General features: G+C 42.4%; 2 protein-coding genes across 3 annotated transcripts; one reads left to right on the top strand and one right to left on the bottom strand.

Annotated features, from left to right (window-relative positions):
* Positions 1-772: 772 nt before the first annotated feature.
* ccdc59 (coiled-coil domain containing 59) lies at positions 773-10,309 on the bottom strand. The gene is made up of 5 exons (XM_080756931.1): positions 9,911-10,309; positions 6,519-6,782; positions 4,853-5,018; positions 4,196-4,304; positions 773-3,353 (listed from the first exon to the last, which is right to left on the bottom strand). Exons 1-5 carry the CDS (start codon positions 10,206-10,208, stop codon positions 3,189-3,191), a joined length of 1,002 nt encoding a protein of 333 aa, XP_080613057.1. The 5' UTR covers positions 10,209-10,309; the 3' UTR covers positions 773-3,188.
* A 209-nt stretch (positions 10,310-10,518) lies between these two features.
* On the top strand, positions 10,519-27,146 carry mettl25 (methyltransferase like 25). 2 transcript variants are annotated; one of them, XM_080757115.1, is made up of 13 exons: positions 10,519-10,814; positions 11,595-11,771; positions 12,695-12,801; positions 13,182-13,380; positions 14,286-14,707; positions 15,835-15,985; positions 19,726-19,820; positions 20,339-20,368; positions 20,812-20,885; positions 22,855-22,948; positions 23,576-23,650; positions 24,295-24,366; positions 26,352-27,146. In XM_080757115.1, exons 1-13 carry the CDS (start codon positions 10,607-10,609, stop codon positions 26,481-26,483), a joined length of 1,836 nt encoding a protein of 611 aa, XP_080613241.1. In that variant the 5' UTR covers positions 10,519-10,606; the 3' UTR covers positions 26,484-27,146. The 2 variants fall into 2 exon arrangements, with proteins under 2 accessions (XP_080613241.1, XP_080613240.1); XM_080757114.1 differs by having other exon boundaries at positions 10,520-10,814; positions 14,283-14,707.
* Positions 27,147-27,435: the final 289 nt, after the last annotated feature.

Below are 27,435 nucleotides of genomic sequence, written 5' to 3'. Positions count from 1 at the left end.
CTAGCGTTCCATTTCTGGGGACAAATATTGCACAAAAATAGCAAATCTACAGTACAAGCTCACATGTATATATATTTTAGGGTTTACAATTCAGGCAAGCACATACATCAAAAGGTAGATGGCGATCTACCAGTAGATTACAAAGGCTGTGCAGGTAGATCACATGACAATATAAAATTAAATACAAAATAAAAAACATTTTGGCATCTGCCACTTGAATTGATTGACATGGCGACTTGATTGATTGACATCAAAAAGGGCCCGTCAGCTCAAACCCACAATGCAATATTTTGCATTTTCCAGTTTGCTGCGCACAAACATCGGTAGCATTACAAAAAAAAAAAAAGGAAAACCCTACCCATTCCATTTGCCCCCTCTATTTCCCATTCCAAGTGCATTTGTCTGTAACGCCATTGCCGCCATTCCAGAGCCCCCTCAGGTACATATTTAAACTATTTTCAGCATAATATTTTTTTCGGTGTTAATCTAGATTTAGTCGACTAAATATCATAAGATTTTAGTTGACTAAAACCTTAGTGGTGGGCCTTGATGCCGTCGTAATGGCAGATTTTATACTTGCTGAAAATAGCCACTCACAACGCATCGCAGCGCAACACGTTGTGAGCTTGGAGATCTGCTATTTTCAGCATGCAACCAAGTGTAAAATGACTTATACTGGATCTCTTGTCCACTAGTCCCTTCCTAACATTTTAGTCTAGTTTTTATCTGTTGACGAAATTGTCAATACATTTAGTCTTAGCTTTAGTCATCATGGGTTAGTTTTCATTTAAATTTCGTCAGTGAACAAAGGTAGTCGACGAACATTTTTATTCTTAGTTTAAAAAAAAACAACACTGGTTCAAATGGACCCAACGCGGATGATACTACAGTGCAGTTGGGGGTCCCAGAGATCAAAAAGGTATCTAATGGGGGGGTCCGTAGCCCAATGCATATCAAACTGGGGGTCCTTGACATTACAATGGTTGAGAATCACTGTTAAGCTGTCACAAGCCATAAAACATCTTCTCTTATGTCTCTCGTATCTTGGGCTAATGTGTCAATATGGGGGTCCTTGACATGAACATTTCATTAATGATATGCAAACTGGTAAATAAAGTTACCTTTAAAGGGAGTTGAAGGTATGAGCTTGGTGTTTGGGCTTGTAAACACAGCAAAATGACAAGTAACCTTACATTACAACAGACACAAAGATGAACATACTTACAGTTCTGATTGAGGCAATACAGCAATGTTTCTCAAACTTTTCAAGGACCTCTGAATAGATATGTATCTGGCCACGCACCCCCTCATCTGAAAATGTTTTGTGCCAGGGACCCCCAGAAGAGATTTGTGTTAAAAGAATAATAATTACATGGCATATAAATGGATAGTGGTTAGAAATTACCTGAGAAACCAGAGAGCCAATGGTCTACAAAGTACCAGTCCCTCTCTGACACAACTGCACTGTAAAACAAGTAGTAACAGACCCATTACATTTAGACATTTACTGTCTGTATAACCAAACAATTCAAAATGTAAACATTCTAAAATGCAATTCAAGGGAAATTTGCCAGTGCATTTTCAAATGCTATAGTTATCCAACACTATACTTTACAGAGGTGTGCCACGAAAGGGTGAGGAAAAGTCAGAATAAACGCACCTTTTACAAGTGATATCCACATGAAAGCCAAGTTAAATCTATCCTCTTTCTCTCAGTATGAACAGAGCAGTAAGTATACTTGGTAGGTTTTTGGAAACCTGTGCAGCCATGTGATGTCATCCCACCATGTGATGTCATGGGGCCGGGCCCCCCAGGCTGCACCATGCACGCTGCAGAAAAGGCTCTATGCACAGCAGCAATTTTGAAAAGAACTTTGGTCCCTTCCCTACTTCCTAGAGAGGTGTTTACCGATGATACTAATGAGGGCTCTGTTCCATTCTGGTCAGTCAGGGTGCATGTTGGCTCACTGGAAACACTCTGCTACACCAGTGAGTCTCAAAGTGTCCTTGAGTGGGTTCCAAATGAAATAATTAACCAAATGTCTGTCTGTCTGTCCTCGCAGACCACTTGGGGGTCCATGGACCACCTGCCTAATAATAACGTTAATTTTGTCCCTATCCCTGCATAATTTGGTGTTCATATATTCAAATGGGTACATACAAACTATGATTAGCTATACGTAAATCAGACAGATAGACAGACACACACATGTCATAAGCAAAAGATAATACTAAAAGAATAAGATGATTATTATGTTATTATGATTCTACAAATGCCTTCTAAATCTGTACATCTCAAAAATGTTCAAACATAGCAGATGTACAAGCTGTCAGAGCGGCACAACTTTATCTGCTATTTTGTGAATAGCCAATTTGTGACACAGATGCTTTACCGATTTTAATAACTATGCTTAAGACAAAAGTAGTTAAATAATTGGTTTTCTCCATATTAAAGATGGAAAACATACATAAAGAAATGTCAATGTTTGTCTTTTTTTTAAGAACCACATTTATTGGAAGTGTATACGGTAAACACATTAAATAATATCAGTAACCTAAATCGGTGATTTAGGATTATTAATACCTAAAATAATTTCACATTCCTGGATGACTGCGTTACAATGCCATCTCGTGGCCTGTGATTGAAATGCACAAAAATTAACCTGCTAGATGAATTGGCCACTACAGCCCGGGAAGTATCTGCACGCCGGTAGAGTACGTTATCTCATCAAGTCACCTTTGGCCCAAAGGTCGGCACTCACTCCAAAATGAGGTTGAGACCCCTTACCTGTCCACTCAGAAAAGATGGTTAAACAGCACTGTCCATTTGCAGTAGTGGTGGCATCGCAGAGTTGATACAGTACCATTCAATAAATCCTATACTTGGATGACCCAAGTTGCACATGTCTCTGTACGAGGCCCCCCCTCCTGTTTTCGCTCAACACTAAAATATCTTCGCCAAAAATAACCAATCTACAAGCTCACAACGCATTGCATTTTGCAATGTGTTGTGAGCTTGTAGATCAGCTATTTTGGCCGAATGTTTGCCCCAGAATAGGGATGTCAGGGTTCAAGTTGCTAAAATAGTTTCTTAAACAGAATATAAGCCATTAATTAAGCCAAATATTGGCAAGTTCCCATTGCTCTTACATCTCTTCTCCAATAAACAGTAAAGCTGTGGTGCCGTGTCATTTGGAGGAGCCTTGGATCTTCTGCAGCAGGTATTCCATCTGTACGTTCAGGTTGGGTTGTCCTCTCTTGGTCTTCTTACACAACATCTGATACGTGTCCTTCTTCTTCTGCTTGTACTTCTGGATGGCCTCCTCTTTCTGCTGCTTGTTCATCAGGAACTCCTGGGATGCAAAATAACAAGCACACTTTTAAACCATGGTCGGCTGCACTGTGTAGTGTACAGACATGTTTAGACTTTAGAGTCACAGAGGCAAATATTAGAGTTGTTTCCTTTCTGATAACATGATTTATCACATGATGATACTTGATACAGCATATCATTTACATGTACAGTCAATTATTGTATACTTTGAATGCTTCCGTTTTATACTCTTACTGTACCATTTACATAATTATTTTACAAACTCGCAGCTGCATAATTATTCCTAGGTCATGCATAGATGTACAGATGGAACCCTTACCGGTCTATTTGGTTCCATTTGTACACTCTCAAAGTTACAGACCAAGTATTCATTTGGACCCCTCAAGGGAACGCAGAGAGTCCGTGGACCACACTTAGAGAGTCAATATCCTAGATTTATTTTTTATCACACGCTGGTTACTGTTACTCACCTGCCACTTATTTTGACCAGACACTATGAGGAGTTTCACCAAGAGGATGTAACGAGTAATGCGGAGGAATGCGAATACGTGCTGTTTTGTCTGCTGAAGGTTAGGTGTTTAATGTTTTAAATAGACCACAATGGAAATGGCTTTTTAGTGATTTGATCCATCATGGCATCTATATAGTTGCACTGTTTGCTTTTAAATTATGCAAGTAAAATATTATATTATATTCCTCCCTATTCTGCTCCATGCTGAGGGCACCCTCGACTAACCTGTAGCTGCCCGTTTACCACATACCATACAAACCCGGTAAATGTTGTTGGTTGCAGTACCCAGCCAAGCGGGTGGCAACACTGTGGTGAAGGCTCTGTGGTGGTGGACGAAAGAAATGTTTTACCTCTTTCTTCATCCTGTTTTTTTCTTGGACTTTTTCAAACTCCTCTTTGGTCTTCTGGAAGGAAGTCATCTTGGTAATTTTCTTCTTCATCCGGTTGCTCATGGGGACACTAAGAGGAACACAGAGGAAATCAGCGTGTGCTGTGCATTTTGCAATGAGTTAAATGTTTAGTAGCATAAACCGAGTGCTACAGCTTGAGCATACAAGACCTCTAGAAGTAGATCTCAGGTGAACAGCCAGCACACTTCCAAACATAACTTGATATTTCCCTAAGTATTCATAAATCATTAGCATATCTCTTTGAGAATCAATAAAGGTTTGAACTTATCTGTATCTGAAAGGAGTAGTCCACCAAAGAAATTACGTATTTCCTATCAATTATACACCCCATGAAGCCTTGAAATTGCTTTTGTCACATTGCTGAGCCAATAATTTGATGACGAAATTATTTGATGATGAATTTTGGTGGCTGGTCAGTAGGAGACTCAATCAAGTCTCCTACCGGAGACTCCACTGGTCGTCAAATTATTGGAATCATGAATGCTACAAAAACTAAAAAGATCTCCGTGAATCCAAGGCTTCATAGGGTGTGGAATTGATAGAAATGAAGTTTGGGTGAGCTACTCCTACATGTATGGATGTATGGAGTAGCATTACCTCTCTGTTTCCTTGGACTCTGTGGGTTCGGTTCTGACACTGTCCGATGTTGCATCAGCAGCCAGCTCCGTTTCAGCAGCGCCAGCTCTTGGTTCTGGTTCTGCAGGACCAGCTATCGGCGGTTCTGGTTCTACAGCACGAGCAGTTGGTTCTGGAGCAGGAGCAGCTGCAGTAGTGGGGGAAAAGTACTCGCAATTCTTACTTAGAAGTAAAAGTATCAATATTGCAATGTAGAAATACTCCGTTACAAGCAAAAGTCTGGAATTCAAGAAAGTTCAACAGTATTGGCATCAAAATGTACTTAATACAACAGAATGATGCTCATGGATTATTCCGAATAAAGCACAGCGGATTTGGCCGATTTGTTTAAAAGTACCAAAAGTAGAAAGTACTCATTATACCAGCTCAGTGGCCTTGTGGTTAGAGTGTCCGCCCTGAAACTGGGAGGTCGGGTTTCGATCCCCGGCCGGGTCATACCAAAGACTGTAAAAATGGGACCCAGTGCCTCCCTGCTCGACACTCAGTGCCTCCCAGCATCAAAGGGTTGGATTGGGGGTCAAATCTACTAATCAAATGATTCCCGAGCGCGGTGCACGCTGCAGCTCACCGCTCCTTGGCTGCGCTCCAAGAGATGGGTCAAATGCGGAGAACAAATTTCACTGCGGTAACGTGCGAGACAAATCGTATGACTTTGACTATGCAGAATGTTTTTCAAATGTATAAAAATATTTTTTAAATAGCAGATATACACACTCACAATGCGTTGCAGAATGCAGAATGCAGAATGCGTTGCAGAATGCAGAATGCAGAATACAAAACTCTGATGCTGGCATTCAAAGCAACCAAAGGTATGGCTCCCCCATATCTTGCAAGTATGATTGAACCCTACAAACCCTCCCGCGCACTCAGATCAGCTAACGCAGGGAAGCTGGAAGTACCCTCACTAAAAACGCCGGGACAACGCTCCACACGTCCCAAACTCTTCTCCCTTCTGGCTCCAAAACTGTGGAATGCACTTCCCATGGCAGTCAGAACTGCAGCATCACTCCCAATCTTCCGCCGTAGTCTGAAAACCCACCTTTTCAGACTCCATCATGGCCCATAGCACTTACTCTACCCTAGATAGCACTTCTGTAGACTTAGATAGCATTTGAAACAGACTTATAGCATGTTATGTAGACAGCACTAGAATTGCATTGTATATAGTCATAGCACGCCATAGTACATATGTATAGCATAGTAGTATATATGTAAAGTTTATACGTATAAATTTCATTATATAGATATTCCACTGTTACTTTCTTAGCTTACGCATGTTTCATGATGAATGTTTTTATGTGATGTATTCCCATGCTTTTGTTCTTGCTTAATGTAAGTCGCTCTGGATTAAGAGCGTCTGCTAAATGCCTAAATTGTAAATTGTAAATTGTTGCATGATCTTGCATTGTGGCTCATTGTGAGCTTGTACTGTAGATCAGCAATTTTCTAAAGAATATATAGGGCTGAAGTGGTTAATGTCTTGCAGTAATACCGAAAAACTAAATAAGTTTTGAAATAAGAAAAATACTCCCAAGTAGGGATCATGTTTTCCGATCATTTGAAAGTGACGTGATCGGGCCCGATTTACAGTATATGTACGGTACTTAAGTTACTTTACACAACTGACCAGCAGTTGTTTCCGGTTCTGCTTCTGCAGAATCGGAACCTTCAGTCTTCTCCTCGCGCCCTCGGATTCTTTTCAGCCTGTTGTTCCGGGCCTGTGTTTTCTGCTCCTCTGCCTCGGCGAGGTACAGGTGTCTGAGGTGCTCTGGGTACTTCTCCGCCTCGTACGATGCACTTCGGACCTCAGGCTTCCGTCTTCTCTCTTTCGACTGCATCTTTCTGTATTCACGCTGGACCTTCAGTTTCCTCTTGAAGGCCCAGCCCTGACCTGAAGGACAAGAGGGAAAAAGGCACACAAACAGATGAATGACTGGGGTTCCACCAAACAAATAAAAAAATAAACACAAACCAATGCAAAGATTAAAGCAAAAATAAAATCTGTTAAACTGTCCCGGTTAACAGCTTTCTTTCACCTTTGCTTTTATATGACATATCCGAGACCATTATTAAGATGGAATGGAAGATACTTCATGTTGCTAGTTAGACACACTAAATGCTCTAATCTTAAATTAATAACCGAAAATATAGTGTGAAATTAAGAGCAAAAACATAAAATATCTCAAAACAAATCCCTAATTATACAAAAATACAAGTGTCTACAAACAGCAGATGAGACATAGGAATTTAGGAAGACACACAGCTGGTACAGTATAGATTGTATTGATACTATAGATTCAGATTAAAAAGTTAGGGTAAGTGAACTTCTTCGGTTAAAATACGTGTTAATAGCTCTCTATTCTGGCCCATACTCATTGTTATATAGAGCATACATGGGCAACTGGCATGCAGCATACAGCCCACTTAATGCAGCATGCAGGTTAATATCAGAATACTGATATAATATTGCTTTCAGCTGTTACAATTCCAAACATGGCACGCTTTAATTACTTCGGTCTATATAATTATGTAGCTTAATGACTAGTATTACAATGTTAATGTCTTTTTTTATGTCCAATTGTATTTAGTTCATAGTTCAAGTTAACATAACTAACTAAATGCATTTGATATTAAATAAAACTTTTACTTTTCAGGATTCCAATAAAAAAACGGCACAAAATAATTCAGGATTTCAATTCGCACTGCGACACATTTTGAGCTTGTAGATTATCTATTTTTGCTACGATAGAAATATCCAATGTGGCCCTCTGGAGTGAGTGTGGAGATAGTGGCCCTCTCCACCACCAATGTTGCCCTCTGGAGGGAGTGTGGAGATAGTGGCCCTCTCCACCACCAATGTTGCCCTCTGGAGTGAGTGTGGAGATAGTGGCCCTCTCCACCACCAATGTTGCCCTCTGGAGTGAGTGTGGAGATAGTGGCCGTGGGCCTCTCCACCACCAATGTTGCCCTCTGGAGGGAGTGTGGAGATAGTGGCCCTCTCCACCACCAATGTTGCCCTCTGGAGTGAGTGTGGAGATAGTGGCCCTCTCCACCACCAATGTTGCCCTCTGGAGTGAGTGTGGAGATAGTGGCCCTCTCCACCACCAATGTTGCCCTCTGGAGGGAGTGTGGAGATAGTGGCCCTCTCCACCACCAATGTTGCCCTCTGGAGGGAGTGTGGAGATAGTGGCCCTCTCCACCACCAATGTTGCCCTCTGGAGTGAGTGTGGAGATAGTGGCCCTCTCCACCACCAATGTTGCCCTCTGGAGGGAGTGTGGAGATAGTGGCCCTCTCCACCACCAATGTTGCCCTCTGGAGGGAGTGTGGAGATAGTGGCCCTCTCCACCACCAATGTTGCCCTCTGGAGGGAGTGTGGAGATAGTGGCCCTCCCAATCACCAATGTTGCCCTCTGGAGTGAGTGTGGAGATAGTGGCCGTGGGCCTCTCCATCACCAATGTTGCCCTCCCCTGATATAGAGAAGGGGTCTTCAGTGTTTTTCAGGCCAAGGACCCCTCAACTGAGCGAGAGATGAAGCAGGGACCCCCACTACATATTGGATTAATGTTAAATGTGTATTTTCGTACATTTAACTACTTAAACTCTCAATACTTTGCAACCTTGTGCTTGAAAATAAAAGGTTTGAGAACAACTGTTCTATTTGCCATACATACAGATACAGTAGTGTTTTAGTAAATCAGTGTAATTTGGGTAACAATTCAAGATAGGTGGGCACTGGGAAGTGGGACCCTCGATGTAAGATTGGCTATTTTGTATAAATTAATGAAAAAAAGAGATATTTTAAAGTAAAGTAAGGAAAGGAAAGGTACTATGTTTACCCAAAGGTATAATATTCATAGTTATTTATCCAATTATTTTGGCCATAAACAATACGTTGAAGAATACAATTCTGTCTGTCTGTTAGCCCTACAAGCAGAACCCAATGCTACTGAAGTTTCTGACATTTTTTAGACCCAGCGACATCCAAATTTCAGAAAAGCTTTACGGAGGGTTCCGAGAGGGGCTATCTGTCTGTTAAAATGATGTAGCGTGCTAGCCGCAATTTGCAACTCTAGATTTTTTTACAATTGGCTGAATCTAGAGTTGCAATAACCTCCATCGACTTCCTATGCATGGTTTTGGTTTTGCATTGGTTTGTGACCTCCTGGTCTTAAATTACGTTAAACTCACCAACATTGCAGCTGTAGTCCAAGCTTGAATTATCCTCTTTCGATCTGGTGTCGCTTGTTTATCATAAAAGTCCCCGTAAAAAAAGTTATGAGCTACTTTCTGTCCAAAATATTCCACAACTATTATTCCGAGCCGCCATCTTGGATTTTTTCAACGTGCCATAAAACAAGACGTGAGGGGGAGCGCTTGTTTAATAGAATCTTACCTGCGCAGGTAAGACACCCAAAGAAGAGGCCGACACCCTAGGGAGGGAGGGACACTATTAAACAAGCGCTCCCCCTCACGTCTTGTTTTATGGCACGTTGAAAAAATCCAAGATGGCGGCTCGGAATAATAGTTGTGGAATATTTTGGACAGAAAGTAGCTCATAACTTTTTTTACGGGGACTTTTATGATAAACAAGCGACACCAGATCGAAAGAGGATAATTCAAGCTTGGACTACAGCTGCAATGTTGGTGAGTTTAACGTAATTTAAGACCAGGAGGTCACAAACCAATGCAAAACCAAAACCATGCATAGGAAGTCGATGGAGGTTATTGCAACTCTAGATTCAGCCAATTGTAAAAAAATCTAGAGTTGCAAATTGCGGCTAGTAGCGTGCATGTTCACATCATGTACAGTAGGCTATACATTACATTTCTTTTTAGTTGTCTTTTTTCTTTGATTCTTTGTTTTGGACAAAATAGCCAATTTTACATTGAGGTGCCCAGACCCTATAGTGCCCACCTATCCTGTGAGTGTATCCCATTGATGACCCCCATACCATATATTAATGTACTGTTGTGATCTAATATCTGTCAAGTCAGACTGTATGAAATTAAAACGTACCTTCTCCAATACTGCCATCAAACACTTTGTCGTCGGGTGTCCATTTCTTCTTGAAATTATTATTAGACCACGAACCCCCTCCTCTCCCTGCAAACTGTCCTCTACCTGAAAACTGTCCTCTACCTGAAAACTGTCCTCTGCCTGAAAACTGTCCTCTCCCTGAAAACTGTCCTCTGCCTGAAAACTGTCCTCCTCTGCCTGAAAACTGTCCTCTCCCTGAAAACTGACCTCTCCCGGCAAACTGTCCTCCCCTGTCTGCAAACTGTCCTCTACCTCTATTCATTCTCTGATTTTCCATAATTTTATACTGAAATATTGTATTACACCTCGAGTTAAAACATCGTGGATTTGTTGAATGTTTACAACTGCTCTTCTCCAAACCTGCATGCGTTTCCTTCGCGGCGCATAGCGATGACGTCGTGGATGGAATCAAGAAGACGTGAGAAATCAATGGCAGAGAGCAGAGCTATGGAGCAGAGCCGTATAATAGAAGATGGCAACACTGATGCCTCCTCGTTGAAATTAATGCATTTCGGTACATCCAAGATGGCGTCCTCGACCTGCCAGGAAACAAATCATTGTGGGTTGTGGCGTTATCATCTACTAACGTCTGAGGCATCCAGGTCTAGTGTGTAGAAGACTGCGTTCACACGTCCTTGTATGTTTAGTTTTATAGTTTTAGAGATATAAAGTAACATGGAATCTTCCCTTCGTGGCCTGGCTGACATTCAGCGACTCATAGACGAACTGAAACGGTTCTTTTCCGCGACGCTAGGTGTCGCCAACGCACATACGGTAGAGTTTTACACCCATGATGTGTGGAGTCAGTTCATGTCTGTACGACCAGAGGAGGTTCTGTCAGCCGTGAGTGACCACAAGGGGGCGCTAGAACACAACACAAACGGTAAATATCAATATCAGTCAGTCCAGTCATCATAAGTCCAGATAGTGTATTTACTCAGGTGTACAATTTTGAGTACCATATATTATTATTATAATTTCTGGTACTTTACACTTGTATTTAATTTGACTACATTGCATGAAACAAATCATGAAAAATCTATGAGATCATGAGGGAAATTATATATAGTGTATATAAAGGCTATAAAATGTATATTTTATTTAAGAAATGTATTTAATTCAGTAATATACTATTTTCATTTTAATATAGCTGTCCTGCATAATGAGGGGTGCTAGGCCCTCCTATATTCAGCTAGCCTATTAGTGTAGATTTCCGTCTACAAACATTAAATTCCCATTGACAATGAATGGAGACGTCATATGTGGCCGAGCAAATCGTCTATTTTTGTTCTACACAAAGTAAATTCCCATTTACAAGAGAATTGTCTGAGCAAATCTGTATTTCTGTGCTACAATTCTCCATCCCATTGACAATGAATGGAGAATTTACGTGTGTGTACGTATGTGTCTGAAGCTGAGCAAATAGACATGTTACGTCATGATGATGTACGATGATAAGAGCGCCCCTCACTTCACACAGGCGTGATTGTTTTTAATATATAATTTAATTTTTTGAGTGGTGCAACCACTCCTATAGACAGCTATGTGTGTGTCCCTGTGTCCGTCTCTGTTTCTACAGTACAGTACAGTACAGTACAGTACCACTCACTTCAGGGTCTGAGTTTTAACATTTTTTTTGGCATACCGTATTTTCATTCCACAGAGGTGTTCAACACTACCTATGGGTTCTGCCACACCACAAAGCGTCTGGTTGACGTTCAGGAGCTTCTGAAAGCAGCTGAGTCCCTCTCCCTGCCCGGCCTCAGAGTCTGCATGAGCAGAGATGGACTCCTGCAGACCCTCAGAGCGACCAACACAGTCTCACAACTCGCAGAGGAAGGTAAAAGAAGAAGACTAATGCAGGGGTTCCCAAACTTTTTCATGTCAAGGACCCCCAAAATGATACTCATTAGCCTGCGGACCCCCATAAGAGAAGATTCTTTTTACGGCTCTAGCATTTTCATTTCAAGGGCCTCCGGTTTGACCTGAATTAGGCTACGGTCCCCCATTTAATGGCATTTTTATCTCTGGGACCCCAATTTATATTGTAAAATCTAAGTTAATTTAACTCTGAGAGTGTACAAATGGTTCCATTTCTACACTCTCTGAGTTACAGAACCAGGGTCCATTTGGTTCCTAATTATCATTTAGCTGGGGACCCCCTGGAACTCTCTCAAGGACCCCACTTTGGGAACCACTGGACTGCACAAGGTTAATTGCCAAGCTGACAGTGAATGTATTGCTGTTTATCGGTGAGCTTGAGTGTGTATTACATATGTCTGGCTGCACTGGAATGTGTATCTGTTGTGTTTATATTCAGGAGAGTGTGGAGTCAACAATTCAGACAGTTTAGAAATCTGAGGATACAGCAGTGATGAGATTCAAGATCCTATTGGTCAGCTAATGGAAGGGTGCATGCTGTGTCAGAGGTGGAGGCTCTTAGACATTAGACCAGTGGCTCTCAGTCTCAAACTTTTCAGGCCTGACCCCCCAAAATAATCATATTTGAACTGAGGACCCCCCCCCCCCCACCCTGACAAGCACTTGAACCTGTAGCAGTTGAGACATTCAATGTTGTTTGACTCGGTTCCACAGATAAATATTGTGAAAATAGATGGTCTGCTATTATCCAAATGTTTGCCTCTTAGCCGATCTACAAGCTTTTAGATCTGCCAGAATATATTTGTCAATGGCAGTGAATGAGTTTTAATCCAGACCAGAGTAGCATTCTTTGGTGAAATATTAAACGGCTGACTTGACCAGGTGCCGTTCTGGAGCCAGATGAGTTCATGAACTCTAAGAAGTCCCATGAGGTCCAGTCCATGTCTGAGGTGGTGGGATGTCTGGCGCAGCGCTGCGGAGTCAACCAGGTAGAGAGACCAGACAGATTATTCTACAAAGTGTGTCTGGAGGGTGGCCAGAGAGGCACCAGTGGGTCTTCTAACGGTTAGAAGACCATATGTGCAATCCCATTAGAACCGTCCCAGGCTCTAATGGGATTGCACATGCATCTATTCATACTCCAGTTTTTGGTGATAACCAAGTTGACCACCGAAACGGTGGTTAGTAAAAAACAAGTGTTTGAGTGAGCGATGAGTCTCTTACCACCGCGGCTTACAATAGATTAGTACTTTGACTTTTGGTACTTTTTAAGTGAATTTTGATGCCAATGCTTTTGTACTTACTCAAGTAGTTGGACATTTCCACCACTGAAGGGAATGATGTCTCTCTCTCTCTCTCCCTCTGTCAGGTGATCGACGTCGGCTCTGGGAAGGGCTACCTGTGCTCCTTCCTGTCTCTGCGGTACGGCCTCCACGTCTATGGCATCGACTCATCCAGCAGCAACACGCACGGCGCCCAGGAGAGGAACCGGAAGCTCAGGAGGTTCTCCAGGGCCTACCAGAGACACAGCAGGACTGGTGTGAGTCGGAGCGAACCAACGGATTCAGGTCAGGATGCGTTTCGTGTTTAACGAATTGCATTTATTTTATAGCGCTTTACAATGGTTCATTCATTCATTCATATACTTGGAAGTGAAGAGGCGAACAGTCGACGCCAGCGTCCTCACTTCCCACATTCACACACCGATGGTGGCGAGCTCACACCGATCAACTCATTGGTCAGTGTTTGTTATGTTACCTACTACGCTAGCAGCAGCTACTCCTCCTTGGGGTCCACACAGAAATAAATTACATTACATAACATTTACGTTTTTCATAACATTATAAAAAATACAACCAAATGAAGTGAGGGGCACCTGGTATTGTTTGTTAAAGTGCTCTAAAAACAAACATTAAAAGTCCATTGACTTGGCTGCTACTCTGTTTAAAGTGCTCTAAAAACAAAGTCCATAGACTTGGCTACCAGATGACGATAGAGGTAGCCAAGTCTGGGTATGATGATGCGTGTGACATCATCGTCATACCCAGAAGTTATGCTGGAACCCCTACTGAGTGGCAAAAAACTACTTTCTGGCCATGACAGCTCATACATCCAATCAGAAAAGTCCTATTTGATTAGATTAAATAACTATAAACAACATTAAATTCACTTGGTCACTCACTTTGCCACTCAATCTGCCATTCACTTTATGCATGCGCATACACTCTATTCTGAAAGCCAGGCGTTGGAGGGACTAGTGCCCTTCCAAAAAGAATCTCAATTATATGGTGTAGTAAATCCTTGCATACATATAACTTCTTAATGATACCCCAAGAACCATAGTTGAGTTTCAGGTTTATATTCAGTCTGCACAGACCAAGAATCACTAAACAATGTGCAGTATGCGTTAGCCGCAATCAAAAAGCAGATTCCACGAGATATTTATTTTTAAAATCTGTTCTTTTGGCAGAAGTAAGGATCGGAAGCAATGCCTCAGACACCGTTTTAGGCGTCTTGGAGCACAGCGTTAATCTGGCGCAAAACGCAGCCGAAGAGGAAATGGCATCGGCGAGGGACGGGAGGCACAACGCGGCGTCGTCAGCACCGATGGCCTCGTCAGAAGTCCACCCCGCGGCCGACGGGAACGCAGACCACAGCCGACCGTGCACAGAAACGGAGGACCTGTTCCTTAGCGGGCTGTCTGTGGACGCGGTCGAGGTCACCTCTACCAGGGCGAGCGGCGAGCTGAGCGCCGCGGAGAGGGAGAGGAGGAAGAGGGAGAACTTGGAGAGGAAGGCTCAGAGCCGACCCGACAGAGGCGACATGCACTTCTCTCCGCTCACGTCCTACGTCACGCCGCAAACGGAGCTGCGGGAGCTCATCAGCGAACTGGAGGTGAGAGCGTCCGAAAGTGTCCGACCCGATAAATTGAGGATAAACTACTAGAGCTGTTCCAGAAATCTGTCGATACTGCCTAAAATGCTGGAGTCGGTATCGGTCTGATTGCCAGTCTATGCTAATCTGATACCAAGTCATTTATCACATGATGATATGCTATACAGCATATTACAGTCATCAATTATTGTTTTTTTTGTCTGTTTTATACTTTTACTGTACTACTTACAGTATATTTCAAGGATAACTCGGAAAGTGAACCAGCGAACCAGTGGTCTAGATGTCAACATTAGCCTAAAATAAACCTGTCAGCACTCTGTGGAATAAAAGGGCCACTGCTAACAGATATTTTGGGGGCTTTATGCCTTACCGTACCTAACGGTAACTAAACTGCAGACACGGTGGAAATTTCATACTTTTGCATTCTGGTTTCTTGCATAGCACACTTCAGCAGTGGAAATAGCACATTGTCTCTGTCGGGTGGAAAACTCATGTCCATGTGAAAAGTAGTAAAAGTAACAGATACACAAGCTCGAAGCGCTTCACGCTGCTACTTTTGATGCTTCTGTGTGACACTGTATTAATTGCGACTGCAAATTGCGACCGAAAATTAAGGCTCAGCCCTAGCTGGGCCCTCATCAAACCCTGTACACTCAATACATTGCTCCTGCTGCCACCCTTAGATCTCCATATATGGAGCTGACCTGTTCTGACATTCCATGTTGATCTAACCTCATCAAACCCTGTGCACTCAAGACACGCTCAATATATGGCCAGTACAGAATTCATTCCATATTGATCCATGCCAAAGTGCCAGCGCTCGCCCAGCAGTCTGTCGTCACCCAAGCGGCCCTTTAGGGCGAGGTCGCTTCTCGCCCTCGGGCGTCTTGTATGATAGGGCCGTCGATTTACGAAAGAACACAAAAAGTTAAAATACAGGGATAAGAGGTTTCTGCCCCGACAGCAACGATACATCTCCTAAGAATTCCAGCAAGTGTCTTAAATTACAGCTGTGGCCGGACCGTTTTGCATTCTTGGACGTAGATTGTATGCGGTTTTCACTGTGTAATATGTGGCACCGGTCGTCGTCAATAACGCTCGTCACGGATCATGTCTCCTCTGGCCAGGATGCGGTCATGGTTGGACTGCACACGTGTGGAGACCTGGCGGCCAGCACCCTGAGGATGTTTGTGGCCAAGCAGGAGCTGTCCTCCGTCTGCAGTGTGGGCTGCTGCTACCACCTGCTCACCGAGGAGAATGACCCTACTGCCACGCAGGGTAACCACACACGCACGCGCACACGCACACACACACACACAAGCTGCTATACCGCGTCATGCAAAACTGCAATACTGTTGCACAAAGACCCGCCCCCGCCTCCCCCTGATTGGCCTACTCCCCCTGATTGTCCCCTTCTGTGACACACGCGGTTAGTTACCCTGCGTGGCAGTAGGGTCATGCCCCTCGGTGAGGAGGTGCCACAAAGGGTAACTAACCACACGCACGTTGCACGCACACCCAAAATAAAATGAACACTGGTCTGTTAGTAGAGCGACCTTTGTCCTGTGGCGTTTGTTCACGCTGCCAGGGCCATGCGGCGTCGGAGCCAAGAGCCTCATCATGACATCATTGATGACATCATTGACAGCTGATTGAAAACACTCTAGGAGAGCTAATAGTCCCTTTGCATGCACCTCGTTCTAGAGCTGTTTTAAAGTCTGGGACGTATTTTAATGAATAAAATTTTATTTTAACCTCTGTATTGGTAGAGCATGTTAATTTCAGCATGTTTGTTCAGTAACAGCAGTACAGGTCTTTATTAAACAGAAAATGTATTTCAAGGTCAGGATAGTGAGGATACCAATTTTATCAAATCAGGATGGAGAACTCATACAGGATACAGATTAAACAAGTCATGACACAAATAAATGAGCATGATGACAAAATGGGGGAACTGTTAAAATTAAGCTGATAAATGGGCACTCTCTCCTAATTGGTGAAATGTTGTCACCTACCTGAAAATATATTTCCTGTTTATCAAAGAGCTGGAGTGACAGGTGGACTCCTGTTACTGAATAATATAGTGCTTAAACCTTTTAACAAGAACCTTTTGAATATCACTTGACACTTACCCTACCTTTAACAATGTCAATAAAGTCATTTGAAACAGACTAGGTGCACCGCCATCTTTATTGTAATTTGGCCATTGTTGCTGTTACTGTAGGGAGAGACCTAAAACCTCCAGATTGTAGCTTTAAAATAAAGAACAAAACTTTGTCCTCTATTTTCTCCCTTAGGAAAACGCGCGCGCACGCACGCGCACACGCACACGCACACGCACACGCACACGCGCACACACACACACACACACACACACACACACACACACACACACACACACACACACACACAGTATTCTGGGATTCAGGCCAAAACTCCTGCGGTCGACTACCTTGCCCTAAAATGGGAACCAACTCTCCATTTAATTATTTATGAGGAGGAGAGAACATACGGTAACAAATAACAATGCTATAGTTCTGTGTCATTTGTAAATTAAGGTACTCTCGCAGTACGTGACTATTTATCACACACCATCTGCTGACCTGGGATTTGACATCCAGCTCACACCATCACGCACAATTAGCACAGTGAAAGAGGTAGGGAAGTTTAGGTTTGCGCTCTAAGCTCAAGGCTTATTTTAGAGGGCTGAAAACAGGTGTGAGAGGCCAGAATGAAAGTCCATAAACCAGTCATTTTCAACCCTTTCAAGGGAAATGTATTCGCCATTTCAGCCACAGACCACCATTCATCCATTTCGATGAGATTTCAGCCTCTCAGACCCAAGAGATTTTGTTGTCATAGGATTGTGTCCCACAATTCCATGCTGTATTGATGTGGTACCATTAGTATAGATAACAGGCAAACGTTGATCAAAACTAACAATTGTCCTACATTCTCCAAGTAATGCAGATGCTTAACTCTTCACTCTCAAGAGTTAAAGACCTATAAGGGTCCATTTGGTTTAATTTTACACTCCCAGTCTTAAGAGTTAAAGATCTCTGAGGGTCCATTTGGTTACCAACGCTCCATCATTTAGCTGCATGGGGATCACCTGGAACAGACGCAAGGGCCACTGGTTGAGAACCACTGCCATAAACATAAACAACAAAAAGACTGGCACACTGAAAGTTGACAACTGAGGCTCTTTAGATGCAAAAATAATAATATATAACTGATAATAATAGTCCTTTACTTGTGCAAAACCATGTTGTTGATGTTCTGAGGAGCGAAACTGTAACTTTTTGCACTTTTGTTACTAATGGACAATGTTTTTTTGCATCTAAAGAGCCTCCGTTTTCATATTTCAGTGTGCTAGCCTTTTTGCTGTTTTGGACTTTCAATTAGTAACAGTGACCGCGCAGAATTCATCTCATAAAGGGGCCACAGCTTCTCCTAATAAACACCATGTTTTAGGAGTTAGGACTTGACGTGTGTTTGGTCGGTCGCACGCAAAGCACATTAAAACACTTGTCTTTATGAGCAGTGTGGACAGGAAGTGGGCAGGTCGATGTTCTTGCTTTGGCCACTGCAGACATGCAACCTAGCAGTGCGTAAACACCTCTCCGTGATACTGTAAACCTAGTGGTTTCATGTCTAGGACCCCACATGCTGTAGAGCGCCAAAGTTTGACATCACTGCTGCTAGAGGGCGCTATGCCCTTGGGTCAGGGGGAGTTCTTTTTTGGAATCCCCATAGGCAAATATTAGAATTAGATCGTCTCATATTTAAAGAACTGTGTTCCAGGAACCGATCTGCAAAAAAAGGGAGAGGGAAAAAAAAGAATAAGCTCTGTTCTTGAGAGATTAGAAATAAACCAACCACCCCAGCGATTTTACTCATAGGCCTGCCCTGGATATGAAGCATCAACTGACGATGAAAAATACTAATTCACCCAAATAGTAAGAAAATACTTTTATCCAAACACAGACATTATCAAATGTAACTCAATATCATAAACGTCACTCAAGCACCTGACAAAATCACCGGAGGAGTGGTTTGTTTATTTTTGGATCAAAGTTCTTATTATGACGTTATCTAAAATGTGCCTATGGGAATTCCAACGCAAACAATAGCGCCGTGACTAGTGGGAGTGACGTCAGGACTTTGGTACTCTATGAGTCTATGTGAAAAGAAGTAGTGTAAGAAAAAAACACTAGCCTTCAAGCTGAGGAACAGCCTGTTGGAAGGAAATGTATCTGCTAGCCATGTGCCAAGCAGAAGGAGTGCTGATCAGACAGCGTTAGTCTGTCCAGAGTTGTTTGAAGGGCCTCAATTGGCGCCCTTCGTGGGATGAATGCTTCACTTGATTGCGTCCCGTAAACTAACATCCAGTGTGTGTTTGTGTGTGTGTGCGCACGCGTGTGTATATGGGGGGGTACTACAGTATGTGGTCGTTGAGGGAGGTCTACAGTAGATTGATTATGATGCCTTAGTCTATAAATTAATGAGCAGATGATTCTGTATCTAAGGCAAGCAATGTTTAAGATTCTGTATCTAAACAATGTTGGTGGGAAAAGCAGATTTTATCTCTGCTGCTGTCGGCCAGATGTCCAAAATATTAACTTTTCAGAAAAAAGAACAACACAACACTGCCTCGTCAAAGTTGGTATGGTGCCAGGTGGTGACTTCTTATATCGTCAGATACTTCTTGAATGTGTCCTTATATCATCACTTTACCAAAATACGGCTCAAGTAGAGTTAGGCTTTTTTCCGCCTGACTTTGTCATTCTAATCAACGATGGACAAGACAACTATCTCTGGTGGTTTGAACGATAGTTTGAGGATCCATTGGCGTTAGGAGGTTCAGTCAGAAGCACGTTTTAATACTTTTCATTGGTGTACATACACAGATTAGCTGCTTTCCGCTCGACAGCGACAATATTTGTCTTTGTGTGTGTGTGTGTGTGTGTGTGTGTGTGTGTGTGTGTGTGTGTGTGCGCGTGTCATGTCCTCATCAGATGGTGTCAGCGGTGTGTATGGCTTCCCGATGAGTCAGTACCTCAGGGAGCAGTCCTGGTTCTGTGGCAGAAACGCCAGGATGTCAGCATGCTTGGTGAGTACACCATCAGCTGATTCAATGGTATAGCTGATTCTACTTATATTATAACAAGGCCTCAATGCATCTTTAACCCATTTAGACCTGAGGCCGATTCTACAAAATAATGTCTTCTAACAAACGAAACAAATGAAAAACTGAAACTTCTGAAAAACGTGTTGCTATCAGTGGTGCTCAAATGTTTTCATGTCAAGGACCCCCAGAATTATATGTATTTGGCCGCCGACCCCCATCTGGAAATATGGTGTTCCAGGGACGACTTGAGTTAAAAAGATATTTGTTTAAAAAAATATGTATTATTCAAAGATTTTCAAATATGTTCACGATTAAAAGAAAATAGCAGTGATGCGCTATGAGCTTGTATATCTCCTATTTATGAATAGCCAACCAATGTGCTATAGATAGCTAAATTCTACTATACACTGACTACAGCCGCCAATATTTGTATACAATAAAAAGCACTTGATTACTCTTAGTTGTGTGTTGGTAAATTATTTCCCCTTTTCCTGAAACAGGCTTTGGAGAGAGTATCAGTTGGCCAAGGGGTGAGTCATCAATTACATGCATACATCATCGACATTAAAAAACAAATAACACGCAACCTGCAACTTTATAGCAGCTTTTCCTCATGTTCATCTTAGATTTACTGTATAATACATACAGTATAGATTTGCTGTATACAGTATGCACACAGTCGTATAAACTGTCCATTAATTTCTCCTAGGCTGTGATCGACTAAAGTGTATTTATTTGAAATGTAGCTGGCCTCGTACAGGGCTCTAAGCCAAAGCTGATATGTGAAACCAGTGACCATTAGTTATGGAATGTTTATAAATATTCATGCAATCATGAGCTACAGTAGATTGATTACATGTTGCACAACGACTTGCAGTGCATACATATCTCTGAATAACAAGGTACTAATAATGTCTCTTTAAAATGTAATTTAAATGTATTTAACAATTGACACATTTGTTATTTTTTGCAGATTCAGATGGAGTCCTTGTTCTACAGAGCCGTTCTTCATGTTATTCTAAGGGACCATTATGGAAGCCATAAAAGGTAACGGGAGACAATACATTCTGAACCGAACCAGTATCTTTTACTAGGGCCTTCAAATACAGAACCTTTCTAACAGATGGAAGGCAATTGACCTTTTTACCAATACAATAATATTAAAGAAAGTGTTAACTGGTTAATATGTGTACAGTCACTTTAAAACGTAAACGTTAGCCTCTTGTCTAAACATGACGTCATGGGCCGCTATGCTCAATAACAGGCTTGATAAGCCCAAATCTTATTGATAACACGTACTCAACAAGCTTGTTAGCGGTGGTTTATGACTTGCACAATGTGTCCTCCGCCATCGGTGTGTGAATGTGAAGTACATTCATTGTAAAGCGTTTTCGAGAATAGCTCTATGTAAATGGAGTACATTTACCATACATGATTTTACTAGAGTTGTTCCGATACGATGCCAGTATCTGGAAAGCTGTGCTACAACCTTTTAGCACCACCAGTCCCATCATCCTGAAAATGTGTTGCCAACTTTGGTGAATAGACTGTCTGTCTGGTGTCTAGTGGGGAGGACGGGGGGAATATTTCCAGACAGAGCCTGCCTGGGCTGAGGTTGCGCTGGCGCTCAATTTGCACGACACGCTTTCGGCCTCACATCTGTGCTGATTGAAGATATCATCAGCATACATCTGGGGGGAGCATTAGCACAGGGCCGGGTCATGTGACGATGTGCTTTGTTGTGAGTTGGATGTCAACACCCAAAAGATTGTTCAAGCCCCACGACGATGTCTCTGGGACTGTTGTTCCGGAGCTGAAGCATGACCGAAGCCTGTGTCTCAGGGAGGAAGGTTGTGTACTGGATAGATAGATACCCATGCATGGAGGTTAGTTACACATGGCTGACTTTATTCCATGACATCTTACAAGTTGGACACCGTGATCACAATGGTCCGGTCTTTGATTAACACCAGAGGCACTCCAGTAACCGTTTCATACTGTAGATACCAGTTTATTGTCTTTTCGATTTCGATACCCGCAACTTGCGTATTGGGTCAATATCGCGAGTACCGATCCGATGCCATACCAGTGTGTAATTTAGAAGATATACTGTATAGGACAGTGGTTCTCAAAGGGAGGTCCAAGGGTTCCTTGGACCCTTACAAGGGTCTGTCTGACACTGCACAAATGCAACAGTACAAACGGGTCCATTTGGTTCCATTTGTACACTCAGAGTTATGGGGATCCTTGAAATGAGCACAGAAAGGTTTGAGAACCACTGATCTAGGAATCAATTTAAATCCCATTAATAATTATTAAAGTGCAACTATAAATTATAGTAAGGTAAAATAATAATGTAAATAGTACACGGTTAACAGAATTTCAGGCAGTATCGGTACCGGCTGCTTTTCCGATACTGGTATCGGAACCGGAACAACCCTACTGCTTCATCATGTTACTCTGCAACTATCATAGGGAGATGTTTGGGGCCAAGGGCACAGAGACCAATGGTAGGCTGACCACACCTTGTGCACAGTTTTTAACAGAAAGATCGCAAGCCATGTCACGTGGCATTCATTCATTCAGCCTTTGGAGAGCTACAGTACACATATACTGTATGCTGACAGGGGGGGGGGGGGGGGTGGGGGGAGAAGTACCGGAATTTCAGTGATCTGTATGGGAGATTCAAACCAGAGGTTGAGCCCAAAGTGTCCAATCTCCAATGTGCTGTTGCATCATGCTTGGTGGGAGATTGTGTCATCATCTTTGGAGAATACGACACACCCAAAAACCTGTACATCTTAGAAACGTAAATCCTAGTCTGGAGACGTTATGAAAGCCAGCAGCTATGCATTATGGTCGGCAGCCATGACAACCAACAGCAACATAAAAATGTAGGTTTTTTTTTCAAATAAATAACACCGTCGTGTGTGTATGTGTGTGTGTGTGTGTGTGTGTGCGTGTGCGTGTGCGTGTGTGTGTGTGTGTGTGTGTGCGTGTGCGCGTGCCTCCACAGTGAGAAGCGAGTGGGGAACGTCTACTCCAAGTCCACATCTTTTGTCGACTACGTTCAAAGAGCTCTACACAGGCTGGAGCTGGACAGGTCAAAGGTCAGGACCAGTAGCACCTTCCATAAACAACAGGGGAAAAAAATTCGATATTCAAAAAAGTCGTGGTAAAGTCCTGTAATCCATAGTGTGGCATTTGTATGTTTATTTGTCCATTAATTACTTTATTTCTGGCTAACAGAAACAGCATTTGACAACCACTACTACTAGTACTCCTAATATGCCATAGTGTCATGATGTATACGTGTATTGTGATTAAAATAGGAACATTATGTGTTAAAAAAAAAGGAGATCAGCCATGGCTTATTGCTTTTCTAAAACGGTTACAAATAAGGCAACATGGAAATCGTAGACAGATCCCAATTAAAACAGTTCTTAATAAAGAAAGTAGTTCCCTCCTACCAGGAAGAGAAACGTCCTCCTGGCAGAAACAGATCACGCACCTGGCTGTGATTGATATAAACTAATCTAAGGGGAAGATTATAGTCTCTTTTAGTACGTCTACTAATCGGAAACCAGCCATTCAGAATCAAGGGATGGAACTGTTTTAGAATGCATATGAAACAGATTCTGCTGGTGTTGGGTTAGAAACACTGAAGTCAGCTGTGTTTCCACTACTACGCCCATTTATTTACCTTTACACCCCTCCCTCTGTCTCTCTCTCTCTAGCTTTGTGACAGTGACATTCAGGATTACTACGACAGATTCACACCAAGAATGGCTGAGATGCACGCTTTTAATATGGTGAGTGTTCCCAGTGTTAGGTTACTGCAGTCTGTGAATGAAAAACCATGAATAGACAATAGCTATTGGAGAACCCTGGCTTTAGGTCATCATTATTCTCTATATGTGGTGAAAGTGGTTATTAAATTGCACTTAACCTTTGTTTAGATTTACGCAGCAGCTACAATAACTTGTAATGAGCTCTACTTTGTATAAACTGCTTTTCTCCGCTTGATATGTTTAATACGATCGAATTGCAGGGCATTAGAAGAGATTATTAAAGCCAGCCGTGTAGGAATACAGGAGTGATCATCAAAGTGAATAGGAAATAAAGTATCAGTGGAATTCAGCTCAGACCACTAATTGTGGTGTTAAAATACCACTTTTACTTCATGGACTGAAAGTGTAGACCACCCACTACTAGGGCTGCACGATATGGACAACATTTCATATGTCGGTATTTATGCCAAAGAAATAATTAGCGATTTAACGGTATTATCACGATACGTGGAGTTTGCATGTTCTCCCCGTGTCCCCTAGGGTAGGTACCCTCACAAAAAACATGCAGTAATCCTGGTCTCTAAACTGCCTCCCCCTGGCCAGCCGGGGCGCCTGAAAATAGCTGCTCATACTGTCTTTCTTCCGTCTCGTGTTTTCTTGTACAGCTGAAGGTGAGACTGGCTCCCTGCATCGAAGGTTTAATTATTCTGGATCGTCTCTGCTACCTGAAAGAGCAGGTGATTATTAGTGTGGTCACATTAGGGTTATTAGTGTTTGTGTGTGTGTGTGTGTGTGTGTGTGTGTGTGTGTGTGTGTGTGCGCATGCGCGTGCGTGTACATGCAGGTATAGTATATCCATGTGTGTGATAGAGAGGAAGAGAAAGGTAGTGCATGCTGTGGACCGATGTACCGAAGTCCTAATCTCAAGACAGATCCAGAGCTCTGTAGCTGAATCTGTCAGTTACAACGTTAGGAATCAAGTTAGGAATCAATGTAAACAAACGACGCGTGCGGCCGGAATTAAGTGGAGCTCTAAAGTAGAGTGAACGGCTAAGATCTGGTCTGGAAGTGGGTGATGCCCCCAGAGGAAAATTTAAAAAATAATAATTGTCCTGACATCACTGGCTCATCCCCTGGGTTACTTACTCCCTGAGACGACATTTTTTCAGATGGGGGTCGCCGGCCAATTACATATAATTTTTGTGTCCTTGACATGAAATAGCTTGACAACCACTGATATAGAAACATAGGTTTTTCAGAAAACAGTTTTTATCAGCCAAATTATGTCAGATTTATTAAAGGTCAGTGGTGTGAGAATAGAAGCCCTGTGTACAAAAGTATTGGCATCAAAATATACTTCATGTATCAAAGGTAAAAGCAGAATGTCCCATTTTCACATGTTCAAATTGTATGAAAGATCTTTTGAAAATAGCCGATCTATAATCTGCCTTTTTCAAATAGCCGAAATGTATAGAGGCTAGAGCTTAAGTAGTTAATGTTTGGTAATACAAATATAAATCTACAAAGTAACTAGTAAAGTTTTCAAATAATTGTAGTGGATTAAGAAGTAAGATACAATATTTTCATTTTAGATGTATTGGAGTAGAAGTAAAAGTATTGAAAATTGGAAATACGCTGCTGCTGCTGTCTCCCTGCCTCGCTTGCTGCTAACCTGCTGCTCATGAAGTTTTTGCAAATCCCACCGCCTCCCCAGCATCCACCTGTATACAGGCTCTGTTTCTAGATCCCCCTGCATGGGGGTCTTATTCATTCCCTGTAATTCTACTTGGCTTATAATTTCACTAAAATGTTAATGTTACAGGGAATGAATAGGGACAGAGCCCTGACGCCAATCTATGCTCAATAAATATATATTCTAAATTCACTCTAAGAGTTGTCTGACTGAAGTGCAGTACTTAAATAAGTAAATGTACTTAGGTACTAGTTACTTTATATTAAGGTTTAGATTTGGGCTCCATTGGTTAAAAACGTTCAACCTTTGAAGTCACAGTGAGATTATACGACACACAGCTTCCCTCTTTCACACAACGTACTGACTTGTGTTCTCAGTGATTTGCTTGTGCAGAGCATGAAGGGAATTTGAAAGCAGTTTCTCTCGATGACGAATGTGTGAACGTGAGGTGGGGTATCAGGGGGTGGGGCGGGGGGGTTTGGGTCTTAGTGTGGGGAGGGGGGGGGGGATGAAGCACCATATTGGTTTTATTATTGCATACCATCTTGAGTGTTGGTGCCGGTGAAACTACAGTTGACAAGGAATTGAACACGCTATGCTAGGTGCAGCGGCCAAACATAACAAGCTAATCTGTATAGGCTGAGTGATTGTGATGATGAGATATGTAAGAGCTGCTGGCTTTGATGTTCTTGATTACATACGTGATTATATTGTATATGAAATGAAACACGTGAATGTCATTGGTTAGCCTGTGAGACATGTCTCTGGAGGGGGATGACGTGTGTGTGCGACTGTGCGACTGTAAAAATGAAATGTACATAAAGTAATGTGTGTATAATGTGATAAATGACGTGGTATCGGAATGGCATATAGACGGCCGTACTCACTGATACCAGCAATTCAGGTAGTATCGGAACAACTCTAGTACTGCAGACCAAGCAGCGGGAGAAACAATGTTTTTAATGTGTGTGTGTGTGTGTGTGTGTGTGTGTGTGTGTGTGTGTGTGTGTGTGTGTGTCTCTCTCACAGGAGGACATTGGATTCTCTGCGGTGGTGCAACTCTTTGACCCAGTGCTGTCTCCGAGGTGTTATGCCGTGGTCGGTGTGAAGCGTCCCTGTCACAGTGGAACAACTGCACAGCAAGCAGTGAACCCCTTGTGAAGAGCACTTTATAGACTACAAAGTTCATCTGTTATATTCCTGAGCTGTTAGATTTATTTTTATTTTTATTACAGTGGATCATTTCATTATCTATGTCAGTTTGGTTTGGATCCAGATCAAACATTGAGGAGTCGGACTCCGGAACCTTTTTTCTTTCTTTTTTATCACACTGTCAGAGCTGGTATGTGGACTAGTTTTTATTTGTTACAAAATTGTCAATATATTCTTAGTTTTATTCATCATAGCTTAGTTTTAATTTTTTCCATTTCGTTTTTGTCATTGAAAAAGGGTATTCGACGAACATTTTTGAGTTGTGCTAGCCACTCCTATAGAAAGCAGTGTGTGTCCCTGGCTAGGTCCGAGCATGGAAATAGCGTTATAGCGTTTGTTCACCACCAAGTGTCACTGTTGCACAGCCTAACACACACACACAGGCCAGGGAGGAGGGCTTGTACAGTACAGTACACAGGGATACTCAAATAGATTTACCTGTGGGCCACATTACAAAAATGGCAACGGGCCAGGGGCCAGTAGATAAAATTACGACATTAATGATACTTGATAACTTCTCTCTTTCAATTGCTTTATTTTCGCAAAATGTATCAAAGTACAATGTGCATGCACACAATATGGCCCGCGGGCCTGAGGTTGAGTATCACTGCAGTACAGTACAGTATGTACAGCACAAGTACAGTACAGCACCACTCAACTTCAGATGGGTCTGATTTCTTTGTCATAGTATTAGTCGACGAAATCAACACTGCCCGTAAGCATCGTTTGGTTCCATGTGTAGTGTACACTCTCAGAGTTACGGACCATGTTCAAATCCCAAAGGATCCCAATCCTATACTGTATGTCAGTGGTTTTCAAACATTTTCACATCAAGGACCCCAAATTGTTGTGCGTTTGGCCCCTGACTGATTTTGACCCTCATAATAGAAACTTTGATTTG

Source organism: Protomyctophum bolini, assembly GCF_963924005.1.
Source record: "Protomyctophum bolini genome assembly, chromosome: 23".
Taxonomy (NCBI): Eukaryota; Metazoa; Chordata; class Actinopteri; order Myctophiformes; family Myctophidae; genus Protomyctophum; species Protomyctophum bolini.
The sequence above is the reverse complement of the archived record's forward strand: the minus strand, read 5'-3'. Positions and strand labels throughout refer to the sequence as shown.